This window comes from Calypte anna, chromosome 13 (assembly GCF_003957555.1).
Source record: "Calypte anna isolate BGI_N300 chromosome 13, bCalAnn1_v1.p, whole genome shotgun sequence".
NCBI classification, from domain to species: Eukaryota; Metazoa; Chordata; class Aves; order Apodiformes; family Trochilidae; genus Calypte; species Calypte anna.
In genome coordinates this window covers 16,912,982-16,927,774 of record NC_044259.1, presented here as the reverse complement: position 1 = coordinate 16,927,774, position 14,793 = coordinate 16,912,982, and the positions used below count along the sequence as shown (strand labels likewise).

Sequence of the window (14,793 nt, the reverse complement as noted above, 5' to 3'; positions counted from 1 at the left end):
CTCAGGAACAGCCCTTTCACCAAAGGGTTTTAAGAACAAAATGGCAAAGAAAGCTTTCCTACTGAACCTGCACATTCCCAATCTCTTTGTAGGGCTTTTTAATTTCTTTTCTGGGGTTTTTTGTCCCCTCAGGCAGGCAGCAGGAATGGTGAAGGCTGCAGCCCAGGGCACCTTTGCCTCTGGGTGCTCAGTGCCCTCTGTGGGCAGCCAGGGCTCTGTCCCTGCACACCTTTTGTCCCCAGCCTGGGGGAACAATACAAGTTCTTCCCAACTGAAAATTGGTTCAGAAAATTGGTTTATACCAATTTTCAGGCTCTTTGAAGCTGAGTGAATACATTGCAAGAGACCATCTTGACCGGCAAAACGCAGTTTTGAAATAATTCTTGGTTGACGACTCTGCTTTTATTTTATTTTATTTTATTATTGTTTTATGAAAAGCAGAGTGTCAGTAGCCCTGTGGGTAAATATTTTCCTGCTTGAGAACTGCTTTCCTGCCTGCAGGGTTATAAAAAATAATTAGCAGCTTCTCTAGTTAATAAAAAATAAGAGAGCAATTCAAAAAATGTAATCAGTTGGTGTATGCAGCTGAGTGTTTACATTGTGCTCAGTGCCAGAAGATAAGAGTGAGGCCCAGGCAGCAATGACATTGAAAATCGTTTCTTTACAGTTAGTTTGGTGATAAAACCTCAGGAGATAAGGAAGCAACTGGCTCTGCAGGGCACATCCACTCCTGATGCTCTGAACGCAGCCCCTGCCTGGGGAGGGGGATGAGAAGCAGGAGCCAAATGAGCAGTGCTCCCAAAAGAGCAGTCAAAAGTAAGAGCAGTCAGAAGTAAGAGCAGAGAAGTTCCAGGCTGTTCTTCCCACTGCATATGCCTTTTTCCTGGGAGCTGGCAGTGGAGATGAGCAGCATTTTCTTACGAGTTGTTTGGAGGCAATTCCAAGCGTTCTGTGCTTTGTGACAGCACCAGGGAATCCCTCTGGCTGCCCCTGTCTCTGAAATACACTTCCAGGAGGCTTTTCCCCTGAACTCTTCTGCAGAGTAGGATTTTTGTTTTTTAATTGGTAAGCTGAGAGCTGCTCTCTGCCTGGCAGCCCCGGGCATCTCCCTGGATGCTGCTTCTCTTCCCAAACTTCCAGCCCGTTCCTTACCAGCAATGAGTTTGGAGCTGTTCTGTTAACCAAGTTCTCTTCCCACTGCAGGTGTGTAACTGGCTCTGGGTGCTCATTTAATTGGCCTTTTAAAAAAGATTTTAACCTTCAGTGCAGCTGTACTAGGACCAGGGTTTGGGCAAAGTGTGATCAAGGATGTTCTTCCTCATCTTGGTGCAAGTTGGGGGTGGTAAATAACCCGCTGAAAGTGTTCATTTCTTCATTAGATCAGTAGAGCTTGTTGGGTTTGGGGTTTGGGTTTTCTTGTTGGTTTTTTTTTTGCATAAATAATGTAAAATGGTAGGAAGGCAGTGTATTTCTGATTTAATATCCATGTGTTGCTCCTCCTTGCTGTGACACATCAGAGGACGAGGTGACCCCTGGCAGCCAGGGACCCCCAGAGAGAAGAACTTCACCTGCCCATAAATCCTAACACACCCCACTTGGGTAAAGTTTGAACCTTGAGCCTGGTCTGAAAACCTCTGGTGAATGATTAACACGGCTTTGGTTAAACAACTGGAATTCTGCAGAGTTTGTTGCTGCAGCTGCAGCATCTTCCCAGCTTTTCCATTTCACCCCCAGCTTTCCTTCTCTGGAAACCAGAAGTCTGTCTGTACAAACAAAATGAAGGGTGTATAAGTATGAAGGTATGTGGGAATGGAGCTCAGTACCCTGAGACAACTTTGCCTCCAGAAAATAAAACTGAATTAAAAATGTGGACTTTTTGCCCCCTCTCTCATCTGCTCTTCTTGGCTTTTTATTCAGGTAACAATCACAGTTCATTTTGTTGAGTTTAAAATCATTTCTGCCAACACCTAAAAGGTAACTTTTTAAATTACTATATTATTTAGGAGTGGAAATTCCCTCCCTTACCTCTTCCTTAGGAAGCATTTTGTTGTCTTTTAGTGCATGTAACTTCATAGAAAAATGACATTAAACCCCAAGCCAGTCTGCTGTAGCTCTTGCAGAAGACCTCCTGCTCTCTGACCTCTGCAGTGCTGCAAGTTTCAGGCAAAATGTAGTTTTTTAGACTGTCCATGGCTGGCAGGTCTCCACACAGTCAGTAAATATTGGCCTTATCTGATAGAGCCAGGCTGGAAAAGGAACTCCAGCAGCCCAGATGAGTGCTGGCCACTGCTTCAGTAATCGATGCAATCAGTTATTTTCAGTTTTGTAACTCACCTCATCTGTTGTCCTTCTCGTGTTACATTTCCTATGGTATGAGTAGAGAGAAAATGAGCCCTGTTTAATAATTAAAAGTGACTGAAAAGTTCAGTGGAACATGTTTGGCACTGCCACGGTTCCTGGGACAGCTGATGAATGTTTCTTTAAAAATGCTTTTGTCAGAAACTTGTAACTGGGGGCTTAATTTTTGTGTCTAAATTAGCTGTCTTCAAAACTGTGCCTAGAAAGAGGTTTCCAACTTTTTCTGGTTTTAATCATTTTAATGAAATGAAGTTCCCCAGTTGCATCTTCCTTCTTTAGCAGCCCAGGCTCCCAGCCTCTCCTGCAGTGTTGATCCTGAGGTTTTTAGTGTAAGGAGCTAAAGGACCTAAAACTTCAGAGAAAATAAGGCAGGTTATAGGAGGTTTTGACTGGTCAGGGAGTATAAGTTTTGATAGATGGATTTGCTCGTTTGTTTGGCTTTTTTTTAAATTAGTTTTATTTTGGTGCATGATGCTACAGACTGGAGAACCAAATCTCATTCCTTCCTCCAAGTGGATCCCTAAGGTGGTGGTAGGAGAAGCTTCCCTTCCTCGAGTGCCTCTGCCCTGAGGAAGGCAGACAAGCTCTGAGGAAATTAGCATATAATTAGCATATAATTCAGGTGCATTTGTAAGGACATCAAATAACCACAGCAGGGCTGCATTACCTTCTGCCATTACTCAGCTGGTGAGGGCTGGATTGTGCCAACCTTAGCATCTTGTGACAGCTTTCTGCTCTTGCAAGGAAGACAAATTCATGAGAAACCAGGAAAAGCCATGATACGGGTCAGAAGGAGGCTGGAAGTTCTGGGTCCAGCCTGCAGAACCCTCCAGCTCTGCTGAGATACTTTCTGGACCCAAAGGAAAACCCAAAACTTTTCTGAAACCCAAACTGGTGGGTTTCAGTTCTTCTCCAGGTTTTGGAAAGAAGTCTGCTTTTCAGGGTCAGTTTTGCTTCTTCTTCTTCTTCTTCCTCCTCTCAGCTCCAGGCTCAGTCCAGGTCCCCTTCTCCCCTAGCTCAGGCTGGTTTTTAGGGAGGTCTCCATGTACCTTAGGTTTTTGCATGCCTGAACTGTCTCGTTTTTAGCCCTAACCCAAGGAATTCTCACCTTTCCCTGCCCATGTCCCAGTTGCTCTCTGGGATGGGACCCATTGAGAATGGAAGCCTGCAGGTGCTGTCAGGCTTTCATTTGGGCTGGGATGTTAAGGTTTTCTTGAATGTTTGAAAACATTTTGTTTTGGTTTGGTTTGTGGTGGTTTGTTTTGGTTTGGGTTTTTATTTTTTCAAATGTAGGGCTGGAGCCTGGTCAGGCTTTCTCCAGGAAAGGAATTTTCCATGCAGAAGCCAACCCACGCACCAGTGTTGAGCCCATGTTGGGGAGCGTGGAAGTTGTGAGTAAAGGCACCAAAGTCTTCCAAAAAAAAAAAAAAAGTGGCACTTTGTCTGCCAAGTGGCTGGACAGAAGCTGCATTTCAACAGCTGAAAACTTGGTGAAAAGCAGCTCAGCAACGTGGGCCTTCTCAGAGGAGGTGTGGGGACAGACAGCATCCAGCGGGGAAGGCTCCAGGTGTTGCTGGATGGGATTATCCTCTGAGCTTTGGCACAACCACCACGGGCTCAGCCCTTACAATTAGGAGCAGCTTGAAGGTGATTACAGGAATTCATTGCTCTAACAATGACAGAGGTTTTTGTTGTGGGGTTTTTTTTTATTATTTTTAAAGAACTACCCCTGCATTTCTTGGTGGCCTCGGCGTTTCCATTGGAAATCCGTGTCCTGAAATGAGAGCTGCCTCTTTCTTTCTTTCTTTCTTTCTTTCTTTCTTTCTTTCTTTCTTTCTTTCTTTCTTTCTTTCTTTTCTTTCTTTTCTTTCTTTTCTTTCTTTTCTTTCTTTTCTTTCTTTTCTTTCTTTTCTTTCTTTTCTTTCTTTTCTTTCTTTTCTTTCTTTTCTTTCTTTTCTTTCTTTTCTTTCTTTCTTTCTTTTCTTTCTTGCTGGGCTGGGGTGAGCTGATGGTGCATTCCTGTGAATCTGGACCAGTGTGTGGCCTCCTTTGCACAGCTCCTTGCGTAACAGAATCCCAGCAGAGAACTCTGGAAGGGAACTGGGCAGGAGGCTCTTGCAGGACTGGCTGCAGACTGCAGGGAATGTGGCAGTAATGAGGACAATATGGGATGGGAGCCTGTTTGAGGAGTCAGTTTGAAAGGCTGGGATAATTGTGCAAGAAACTTGGCTTGAGAAACACAAGAGGGAGGTAATGGTGACCTAGTCAAAGAGGCAGTGAAAATTCCATGCAGCTTTCCTTATGTCTCGGGGAACTGCTGGTTAACTGTTTCAGAATCCCGGGGTATCTGAGGATAAGGGCAGCCTGTTTCTTCCAGTTCTGCATCTTCTGTTTGCCAGCATCCCACAGATCCTCATTAGAAGTGTCTTTCTGCTTTTTTGCAGCCCTGGGTTGAGGTCAGATGTAAGCTCCTCTCCATCCACCACCTCAGCGACTACGGGACCACCTCCCAAGCTTTGCCTGGTGTGCTCTGATGAGGCCTCTGGGTGCCACTATGGGGTCCTCACCTGTGGCAGCTGCAAAGTGTTCTTCAAAAGAGCTGTGGAAGGTAAGAGACAACTTCAGCAGGACCAATCCTGGCGTAAAAACATAAACTGAACGTGTGTGTCCTTCCACGCCGAAACCCAGTCTGCTTAATCTTGCTGGAATCCATGGGTTTTGCTAGAATCCTGCTGGAAAATCCCATCCATGACCTCACTGTTCTTCTTGTAGTAAATACCATTGATAATGGTGTGATTATGTGAAGCCTGGATGCCATTTACATTTCTGAAATGCCCCCATTCTCTGGCAGTGTGAGGGGATGTATTGTTGCCTTGGATTTATTTATTTTTTTTTGCTCTCCTCTTTCTTCCACTGTTGTTTTTGTTTAGTTGTCTTGTTTATTTATATACATACATGGGGTTTATGGTTACATACAGATGGTTTTGTCCATCCCCAAGCTTCAGTCACAAAAGTCCTGGAGAAATGAAAGCAGTGAGTTCCTGTTGATCAGTGCTGCATCTTCCATCAACTGCTCTGATGGTGACAATGTGAGCAGGCTGATAGCTGGGAAAGTGCAATGAATTGCTCAGGCTTTACATCTGCTTTCATTTTTATTGTTCCACGGACTATTCCAACCTTAATCATTTGGATTAGGTAGTGTGGATGTTTTCAGGAGCTCTTCCAGGATCTGTTAGTTCCAGTGTTCACGTTAAGGAACAAATAATTTGCTTTCGTCTCCTATAGGCATTTTTCTTATTGGGAACATATGGAAAAAGAATTTGTTTCTGCAATATCCTTTTTATTAATAGCTGCCAGGCACCTGTTAGTGCAGGGATCAAGCTGACTCTGCACATTGGTTATCCAAGCTTTAGCCCAAAACCCCTCTTTTTGGACTTTGGTCTGAATGTGTGTGATGGAAAATCACCACAGAAACGGGGAATATCAATATAAAGTTTATTTCTTTCAGCAAAGAGGAGAAGCAGAGGAGAAGAGGAAGGTGGGGCAGCAGCTGGATATTTATATGCAGTTCTTCCTGCAGACAGGAGCCTTTCTTCAGGAACCAGGGTGGCCAAAACCATCTTGTTCTGGTTCGTGTTTTCCTGGTGATTCACAGCTCTCGTGGTTCAGTTTCCCTGGTCCCAGAACCAACCCTTTTGGGAGGTTTCGTGACTTTCAGAACGGTGAAAGCTCCTTCTGTGTGGCTGTGGAAATGCTGGCAAAATGTGTTTATGAAGCTTCCTTACTGCTCTTGTGAAACTCTGGAGGGAAATGGGAAGCGTGCTGTGGGAGAGAGCTTGGAGGAGGAGAAAAGTAGTTTTAAAAATAGACTTTGCCTGGTGTTAACAACGAGAAAATAGGATTTCTACCTAGACCTGTTGGCTCTGGTGTCTGAAGATGAGCAGCTGGCTTGGTGTGGGATATTCCCTGGTTCCTTAACAGCACAGAAAGAGCTCCTGACTTCTGCTGCTGCCACTGGAGAGCTGATGGTTATTTGTTTGTCTCTGTGAACCCAGGGCAGCACAACTACCTGTGTGCTGGGAGGAACGATTGCATTATTGACAAAATCCGGAGGAAAAACTGCCCAGCCTGCCGCTACCGGAAGTGTCTGCAAGCCGGCATGAACCTCGAAGGTACCCCAGCATCCTCAAATCCTGTTTTTTATTTTATTATTTATTAGTTTTGAGTCCTTGGCACTGAATGCCACGCTGCTTACAAACCTACAGCAATTACCTGAGCAGCTTTAACGAGCTGCAAGTGAGCACTGCCTTTTCTGGCGTGCATTTTCTCTCCTTTGCAACTAGAAATCTCTCCTCGCTCTCGGTGCTGGGTTGCTCTGCCTCAGTCTGCCCAGCAGAAGTGAGTCACAGGCAGAAAGCAGGGTTATTTTTTCTTCCTGTCAGCACATCCATCTTGTTGCTTTTTGCTGAATCTGGGGCAGCAGAGCCGTGGGAGCAGTCCTGGTGGGAAGTGTGATGCCCTGCCCCAGGAGAGGGTCCTGACCCCCAAACCACAGCTGGGAGGGAAAGCCCAGGGAGCCAGAGCTCGGGGGGAAGTGGGGCTTTTGGCTTCAAACTTAGGGAAATTGGGTTTGTTCATGCTGTGGGTTCTTCTTGTCTGTCTGTCAGAATCTCTCTGGAAAAGACAGGTGGAATAAAGGCATCTGAATGTACCAGCACCCTGCCAAGTCCTGGGTGGTTTCTGAGGAAGCCCACATCAACAACAGATTTAGCAGCAGTTGTAAAATGGCACAAAACACTATTTTTTTTTTTAGTGTCAGCTGCATTTTATGCTTGATATTTTTTTCCTCGAGCTGTAGATTTATTAATAAAGTCCTTACTAGCATGGTTATCATGGCAATGCTTGTCTGATCAAAACTGTCAGGGAAAGTAAGGATGTCGAAAATGTATTTGACAGATGCAGCTATGAGCAGAGTTTCATTTCATGCCCTCTGGTGAAATATAAGTGGTGAATGATGTTGAAGAGATAGGTGATGCACATTGAACTTGGAATGATGCAAAAAAAGCCACCATTTTTGAGGTGCAAAAGAAAACATTTGGGTTTAAGACTCGTTTCCATTTTTTCCTCTCCAGTTGTTTTCAAAAGATGTCCACTCCTGGTGGTGCATGTGAATGAAGTGCCTGGTTGTGGAGACAGAGCTTCTTAATGGGAAGCTCTCCATTCCTGCATCAAGTTATGTGAACTCTTTTCTAGTGTAGAAACCAGCATCTCGGGCTCTGGGATGTGTCATTTGAATTGTCTTTCTGCACCAAAGCAAATGAAAACGGAATGACGTCTGATATTTGCCATTTTTGTAGCTTGGAGCCCTTCCAGCTGGAGTTTGTTTGCCTCAATTTTGGCACAGAGAATCCTAGAGAATAGAGGCTTGTGTTTTTTTTTGGTTTTGGGGCTTTTTTTGAGGATGGATGTTGTTATATAAGTTGGTGGGGAGGGTGAGGGAGAAGCTTTTATCACCGAGAGGGAAGAAGAGGTCTAGAAACTCAGCAGTGCAAAAAATGGGAAAGCCCCAGGTAGTGTGAAAGGGTCACAGTTCAGCAATGACTCTTGTTGCTGAGATAATTAAATTCAGATACTTTTTTTAAGCAGGAATTTTTGAGAAGTGATCAGATGCATCCTCAGTGCATAAACAGCAGCTGTGGGCAGAGCAGATGAGCAGCAGGAGGTGACCCTGCCCTCCATGGGATGCTCAAGGCCCTTTCACTTTCAGCCTTCCTTGCTGGTGGCCTTCAGTCTGCCCACTCACATCTGGAGTGTCTCTGGGTGCTGGGACCTGCAGGGAAATGTCACTGTCACCCACTGGCTAGAAAACAGATTTGTTTTGAAATAAATAACTCAGTTCCCCCACGCGGTGCTCCAGTCCTTACCTGCTCTTGTGCTGAGACCAAAGGGACTCGTGGATCAAGTCGGACACTTGGTAATTTTTTATTATAGCCTGGTTTAGCACCTTTGGCCCCACTTAGCAGCCTTTTTCTGCAGCTTGCTTGTTTCTGTGGCATGGTTTTTGGGGGCTGGAAGAAGGCAGAAGCACCAGGCTGCAGGTCCTTGGGGTTTCTGCAGCAGAATGAAGCTGTTCCGTGCCACAGCCTCCTGCTCGAGGAGCCCTCATTTCCTCTTCCATCGTTAATTGACCCCAGGCATCTGTTGGCACAACTTTGTTCTTTCTGGTGTGTTGGAAGAAAAGATTTATTGTTAGGTTTTAGCCCCAAAAGAAGCCCTCCCATCATTTTTTTGGCCTTCCCTCCTGCGTTTTGCAGTCAAGCTGCTGACGACTTGTGGGGCTTTTCTGCCGCCTTCGCTTTGAGTCGATTTCAGGGGTTTTTTTAATATTTCTTTTTGCAGGCTGCCCTCCCAGCTATCCCCACACTCCCTGCCTGCAGGGGGGTTTGGCATCCCCCCCATCCCCATTTCAGGGGGGTGTGTGGTGCCCGTGTCCCTCTGGCAGGGGCTGCTCTGCCCGCGGGGCTCAGGTGCACACACCATCTGCCCCAGGGAAGTGGGCAGCAGGGGTCTGTTCTGAGCTGAAAATCTTGGATGCTTTTGCTTTTTAGCTCTCTGGCTTCTCTGCTCTGATTTGCCCTAAGGAGCTGGCATGAAATCTGCGGTGGTTTTTTTTATACCTTAAAAATAAATCACAAGGAAATGCATTATCTCGAGCTGGTTATGTTTTGTGAGCTACAGCTCTAGCACAGAATCACAGAAGTATTTATCTAAGTCAGGTCTGGTAGCCCCAGCCTAATAAAAATTCTTGCGTAATACTTTGTCTTATCAGATCTATCTCTCTTTTGTTATAATTTTACGAGGTTTTCTGGGCTGGAAGTACTCCATACCAGGTGTCTGCATTAAGCTGAAGGCACGAGTGTGTAAATCTAAATCAAAGCAGTTTGTTGGCTTTTGAGAGCAAGGAAAATAGGGGAAAAATGCTGTCCTGATCAAAGGACTTTGGAGCAGCCATTTCAGAACATGGATGAGAATCACAAGGAGCTCCTTGCTCTGACTGATGCTGTGTCCCCCGTGACAAGCCTGGCAAATGTGGCCAGTGGATATAAGCTTTTGGGAAACTGGAATTTGCACTAAATCTTTGGATCAAGTTTGGCAACTTGAGTTTCTGAAGTCTGTCCCAGGCAGTGGGAGTGATGATGGGGTCAGGAGGAGGGGGATTTGGGGGCTGTGCTGCTCAGCACCAGAGCCGAGGGGATTCTGAAGGGCAGAGATTCTGAGCGGGTCAGGAGAAACTCAATGTGAAACCACATGACACGAGGCTTTTATGTGCTGCTGATTTGTGCCAGAACAGAAATCAATTAATTAATTGAGGCAGAGGAAAAGAGCCGGGCTCCATTTTGGTCGGGGTGCATTCAGCATCACAGGAGAGCCCAAAGCCAAGGGGGAGACTCCCTTGTTGCTGACAATGTGCTCGTAAAATTGCTGCTCCAACTTTTTGTAGTTTATGGTTAACATCTCTGTGTGATGTTTTATTTATTTGGCCAACGAGTTTTATGGTTTAATTACGCAGCAGTGATTTATATGCAAGAGAGTTGGCAAGAGAAGAATCTCCTCCTGCCCAGTGTTTTAAAAAAGAAAAAAAAAATGTTTATCCTGGCTGGAGAGATCGAGTTACTTCTTACACATTAAGGATAATTTTTTGCCTTTCTTCTATATGGTTTCTATAGGGTATGCTTTAAGGAGCTTACTAACTGTGCAGCCCTGCAGGTGTTTCCAAGGAGCTGTCGAGCTGCCAGGTGAAGTTTCACTGAAATTTTGGATGTGACAGAAGCTGTAGGGTCAGGCTGTAGGGTCAGGCCCTGTGTTTGTACTGCCTGCAGATGTTGCTCAGCGTTTTGAAGCATGAACATAAATGTGACTTTCATTAAAACCTAGGCCAAATTTGGAATCATGAACCTAAACGTGACTTTCATTAACACGTAAAATAAATTTTCTTTTCAACGGAAGCTTAATGAGAACTGAAGTGAAATGATTTACAGGTTTAAGAAGAAAGGATTTAAAAGTTCTGACTGCCCGCAGGCACGGGGTCCCGAAGGCTCCGTTTCCTTTATTCCACCTCTTTTTCCCTGCGTGTTTCTGGTGACGAACCAGCACCTGCTGCTTTGCCTGACCTAACCCTTCACCTTCCCCCCCAAAATCTTCCCCTAGCTCGGAAAACGAAGAAGAAGATCAAAGGGATCCAGCAGGCGGGTGCCACGGGAGCGCGGGAGGCGGCGGAAGCTCCCGGGAACAAGAGCCTGGTCCCCGCCACGCTGCCGCAGCTGACACCCACCCTGGTGTCCCTGCTGGAGGTGATCGAGCCCGAGGTGCTCTACTCGGGCTATGACAGCACCCTGCCCGACTCCAGCTGGCGCATCCTCTCCACCCTCAACATGCTGGGGGGCAGGCAGGTGGTGGCAGCCGTCAAGTGGGCCAAGGCCATCCCAGGTGAGATGCCGGCGCATCCCCTGCCCGCTCCTCGGGCTCCATCCGAACCTCTGCAGGTGAAGTTGGAGCGGTGTCCAGGGTGATCCCTGCCCCTCGGGGTGGGAAAGCAAGGAAAAGAACAGATGAAAAAAGTTTACTTGGTGCTGGCAGGGATTTTGGCTTCAACCCCTTGGCCACCGGGTGTTAAAATTCCGATTGGACACAAGAGGAAAATTCTTCCCTTGGGGACAGTCGGGCACTGGGATGCTCTCCCAGGGGAATTGGTGGATTCTCCCTCTTTGGAAAGTTTTAAGTCCCAGCTCGACAGGGTCCTGGGACATCTCATATAAACAATATTAGAAGGATCAGGTGATCCTTGAGGTCCCTTCCAGCCTGGAATTCTGTGATCCTACCCATAGGTATAAGAACAGGGATGTGTTCTGACAAGTAATCTAGAGAACTATTTCTACTAGCCCTGGTCATGCCTCTTAGGTAATTATCTCTTGAATATTTTTAGCAATGAGCTCTCCTGACTTTTCTGGGCTGGTGCTGCTGTGCTGGCTTGGCTGATGGCTCAGGTTTTAGCCCTCACCCCATCTGCAGGGTTTTGGGGCTGGGAAGAGGCACTTGGAGCCTTCAGTCCCAGAGGGGAAGTGTGGGGGATGCTCATTTTCTCTCGGGCACTGCAGGGTTAAACTGAGTGTCCTGGGGGAGCAGGGGGGGGTTGCTGAAGACCAAGTTTTAGCACAAGTTTTTATGAAATGCACCTTTACCAGTGGGAATCCACATCAGCACCACAGACACTGTGCTGCTGAGAGCTGCAGCCCTGTTCCAAGTTATGGGCTGGGTTTTTTTCTCTCTCTGCAGCCAGTGCTTCACCCTCTTCATTTTTAATTTTTCCAGGTTTCCGGAATCTACATCTGGATGACCAAATGACCCTCCTGCAGTACTCGTGGATGTTCCTGATGGCTTTTGCTTTAGGGTGGAGATCCTACAAGCAATCCAACGGAAATCTCCTCTGCTTTGCACCAGATCTGATCATTAATGAGTAAGTGAGACCTGAGTCATTCCCCAGGTTTCTCAGGGTGATCCTCGACTCGAGGGGTGAATCACTGAGCAGCCAAAGAGTTGCAGAGATCCCAAGTGAGTCTGTCATTTCCAACTTGTTTTTCTCTTAGCGGATTGCTCAGAGGTTTTTTTCAGTCAAGTGGCAGAAAGGTGGTTTAGATATTAAATGTATTTATATCAGGGAGTTTTGGAGTGTGTTTGTACTGAAACGTTCCATATTGTGACTGTTCCTGTACCATCCATTATAATCAAGCGTTTCATCAGAGCCAGCACTGGTGGAGCTAAAAATATACCTGGGCTGGAGGGAAAAGTTTGGCAAATTGCATAATGTTCTGTATCCTTATTGCATAAAAATGATCCTGTGCTCTGCCTCTGCCACCGGGGGCTGAGCAGTTACACATTTCTATGGGGGCCCGAGCTGAGTCTGGGTGAAAAGATAAGGTTACGGATGGAAAAACTTGTCTGATTTTTATTTTCTTGTGTGATTCAGTTCCCAGTTTTCAGAAGCTGAGTCTGCTTGAGCATTTGGACATGTTTTTGCTTGTACCCTGTTTGATTTTTCCCTGTGCTTTTGCAGACCCGTGCAGTTAATGTGATGCTGTCACTAGGGATTTGCTGGTTCTTTTTTCATGAAATGCCAGAGTCCATTTGTGGGGACTGAAACTAATACCTACAATTACACAGGGCCTTTGACACAGGCAATTGTAAAACTTTTTTACCATCACAATAATTTGATAACTGATTCAAGTGACAAGGTATTATTCCTCTCTCTGGTTCCCTGTCTCTGCACTGGAGAGCAATACCCCTGGCAGGGTTTCAGGCAGCTGGCTTTATATTTTTATTCCCTGTGCATTTTCCTGTCAGATCTTTGAAGTCTTCTCCCTTTTTTTCCTTCAAAAAATGCATGTTACATTTGCTATGAGTTTAGCCATTTATAATTCAGAGTACTTCCTTTCCATGGCTGTTTACTCTCTTTATTTTTTTTTCAAAGTAAATATTTGTCCAGGCTTCTATAAACTGTAATAGCACTTTATAGGAATAATGTTTTTTCCAAAAAGGTGGAGGAGCAGATGAGGGGTGAGCGCCCATCTGTGTGCTTACATCAATTAAAGTTCTTAAAATATGTCTCTGGAGTGAAACAGTCTCCGTGCAGTGGAACAGGAATAATTGATATTGACACTAATAAGCATAATAACATCTCATTTGCTTTAAGTCAGAGGTCTCCTGCTGTTTTATCAATGGGTCAAAACCCCAGAGCTTTACTGCTCTTTAAAAAACCCCCAACCCTGCGAGGCTAATCCTGTTATTTAGGTATTAATTCTGAGGCTCATTCCAGTGAGGGGGTTGGTACATCAGTTGTTTATCACGGTGACATTTGTTTTCAGTCAAACCAAGGGAGCTGCAATTTCCTCTCCAGCGTGCTCCAGGTTGCCATAAACCTCTCTGCTTGTAACTTTTTATGTGCCATTCATCACCAGAACTCAGCCACCTCCTGGGTGAGCTCGTGGCAGGCACCAAATCATGCAGAAAGCCCCAGCGTTAGGAGCAGCTCCTTCCTCAGGGCTGCTGGCTGCTGATCCTTCAGCCTCACCCCCCAAAACTCTGCTTTAGTATTCTAGTTATGGTAGGAGCAGGTCCAAGGTGGAGGGATAAGCATCCTCTAAAAGTCAAACCAGCTCTTTCCTTTGATCATTCTACAAAAAAAAAAATAAAATATTTAATCCCAGAATAATAGGGGAGGAGAATAATTTTTTCCTCATGTATCTTAAAGCTCAGTTCCACTAAATGGTTATCTGTAGATGCTTGTGTGTACAGCAGAATCAGAACTTGGATTTTGATTGCTTAAAATACAGGATCCTGGCCATTTTTATCATTAAGTAAAGCTGTCTGCATCAGATTTTTGGCTTCCAGCTGGGTGGTTTCAGGTTTCTGCACGCAGGTTAAGAGGTAGAAGTTGTTCAGAGTTGTAATTTTAAGATCTGCAAGTGACGTTTCTGCAGATCTGTTCCTTGTAGGAAACATTTCTAATTTGAAACCAAGACATTTCTTCTGGCTTCACATCTCTTTAACTGTAAGTAAGAATTTCTCCTGGCTTCGTGTCTATTAATTGTGGTTTCAGAGCATTATTCCAGTGGAGAACTGGAACAGAATTGAATGTTTTTACCCATACTGCAGCAATTCCAGGAGGTCTTCATCTCTTCAAGCCACAGCTTTTCAATTGATCTTAGAGGCAGGAATCCTTCTTATCAGCTGCTGGGAGCAAAGGTTGCACAGCAAATGCCAACAGGGGTGGAGGAATAAGAGATAAGAGCAGAGGATGCCTTCCCCTGGGCCAGCTCAGGGGCCACAGATCAGGGCAAGTTGCATTTTCTTTTTTGTTTCTTTTTTGTTTTCTGTGGGTTTCTAGGAATCATTCCTTTTATTCCCTTTTTCTTTGGTACAGCTTGGTGTCCTCAGCCCCAGGAAGAGAAACTCTGAAGGGCTCCCCAAGCCTTGGGGGCTTTAGGGGGTGTAACTAGAAAATCTTTTCTTGAAGGGAATAATAAAACTGCCTTTATTTTCGTGGATCTGCCCAAGCACCTGGGCAGTGTCAGCCTGCCTGGCATTTATCCTTGCACCAAGCCAGTCCAGGATTATTCCTTGGAGGTTACTGCTTACTTAAACATGGAGCAGCAACATCCCTGAGCTCATGTCAACACTTTGCAGGCAACTCTGTGTGTCTGGGCTGGCCATAAAGAACCTGTCTGAGCCCTTAAGAGGTTTGTCATGCAATATTGCCAGAGCCTTGGCATTTTTATCTTCCCCCACAAAAAGCTCCCCAGGACTCGGGGGATTTGCTTTGCTTGGTGCTCAGGTGGCTGGAGCTGTGAGGATGCTGAATGGCACTGCTCATTAGCACCA

General features: G+C 45.6%; 1 protein-coding gene across 2 annotated transcripts in view; it reads left to right on the top strand.

Annotated features, from left to right (window-relative positions):
- The window catches only part of NR3C1 (nuclear receptor subfamily 3 group C member 1), a 54,501-nt gene that overhangs the window by 28,369 nt on the left and 11,339 nt on the right, over nucleotides 1–14,793 (top strand). For both annotated transcript variants that reach the window (XR_003988145.1, XM_030459468.1), the window contains exons 3-6: nucleotides 4,803–4,966; nucleotides 6,414–6,530; nucleotides 10,567–10,845; nucleotides 11,728–11,872. Coding sequence is in view for 1 of the 2 variants with exons in the window: in XM_030459468.1 (XP_030315328.1) it covers nucleotides 4,803–4,966; nucleotides 6,414–6,530; nucleotides 10,567–10,845; nucleotides 11,728–11,872 (705 nt within the window). In the remaining variant the exon portion in view is untranslated. The remainder of the gene's footprint in view (nucleotides 1–4,802; nucleotides 4,967–6,413; nucleotides 6,531–10,566; nucleotides 10,846–11,727; nucleotides 11,873–14,793) is intronic.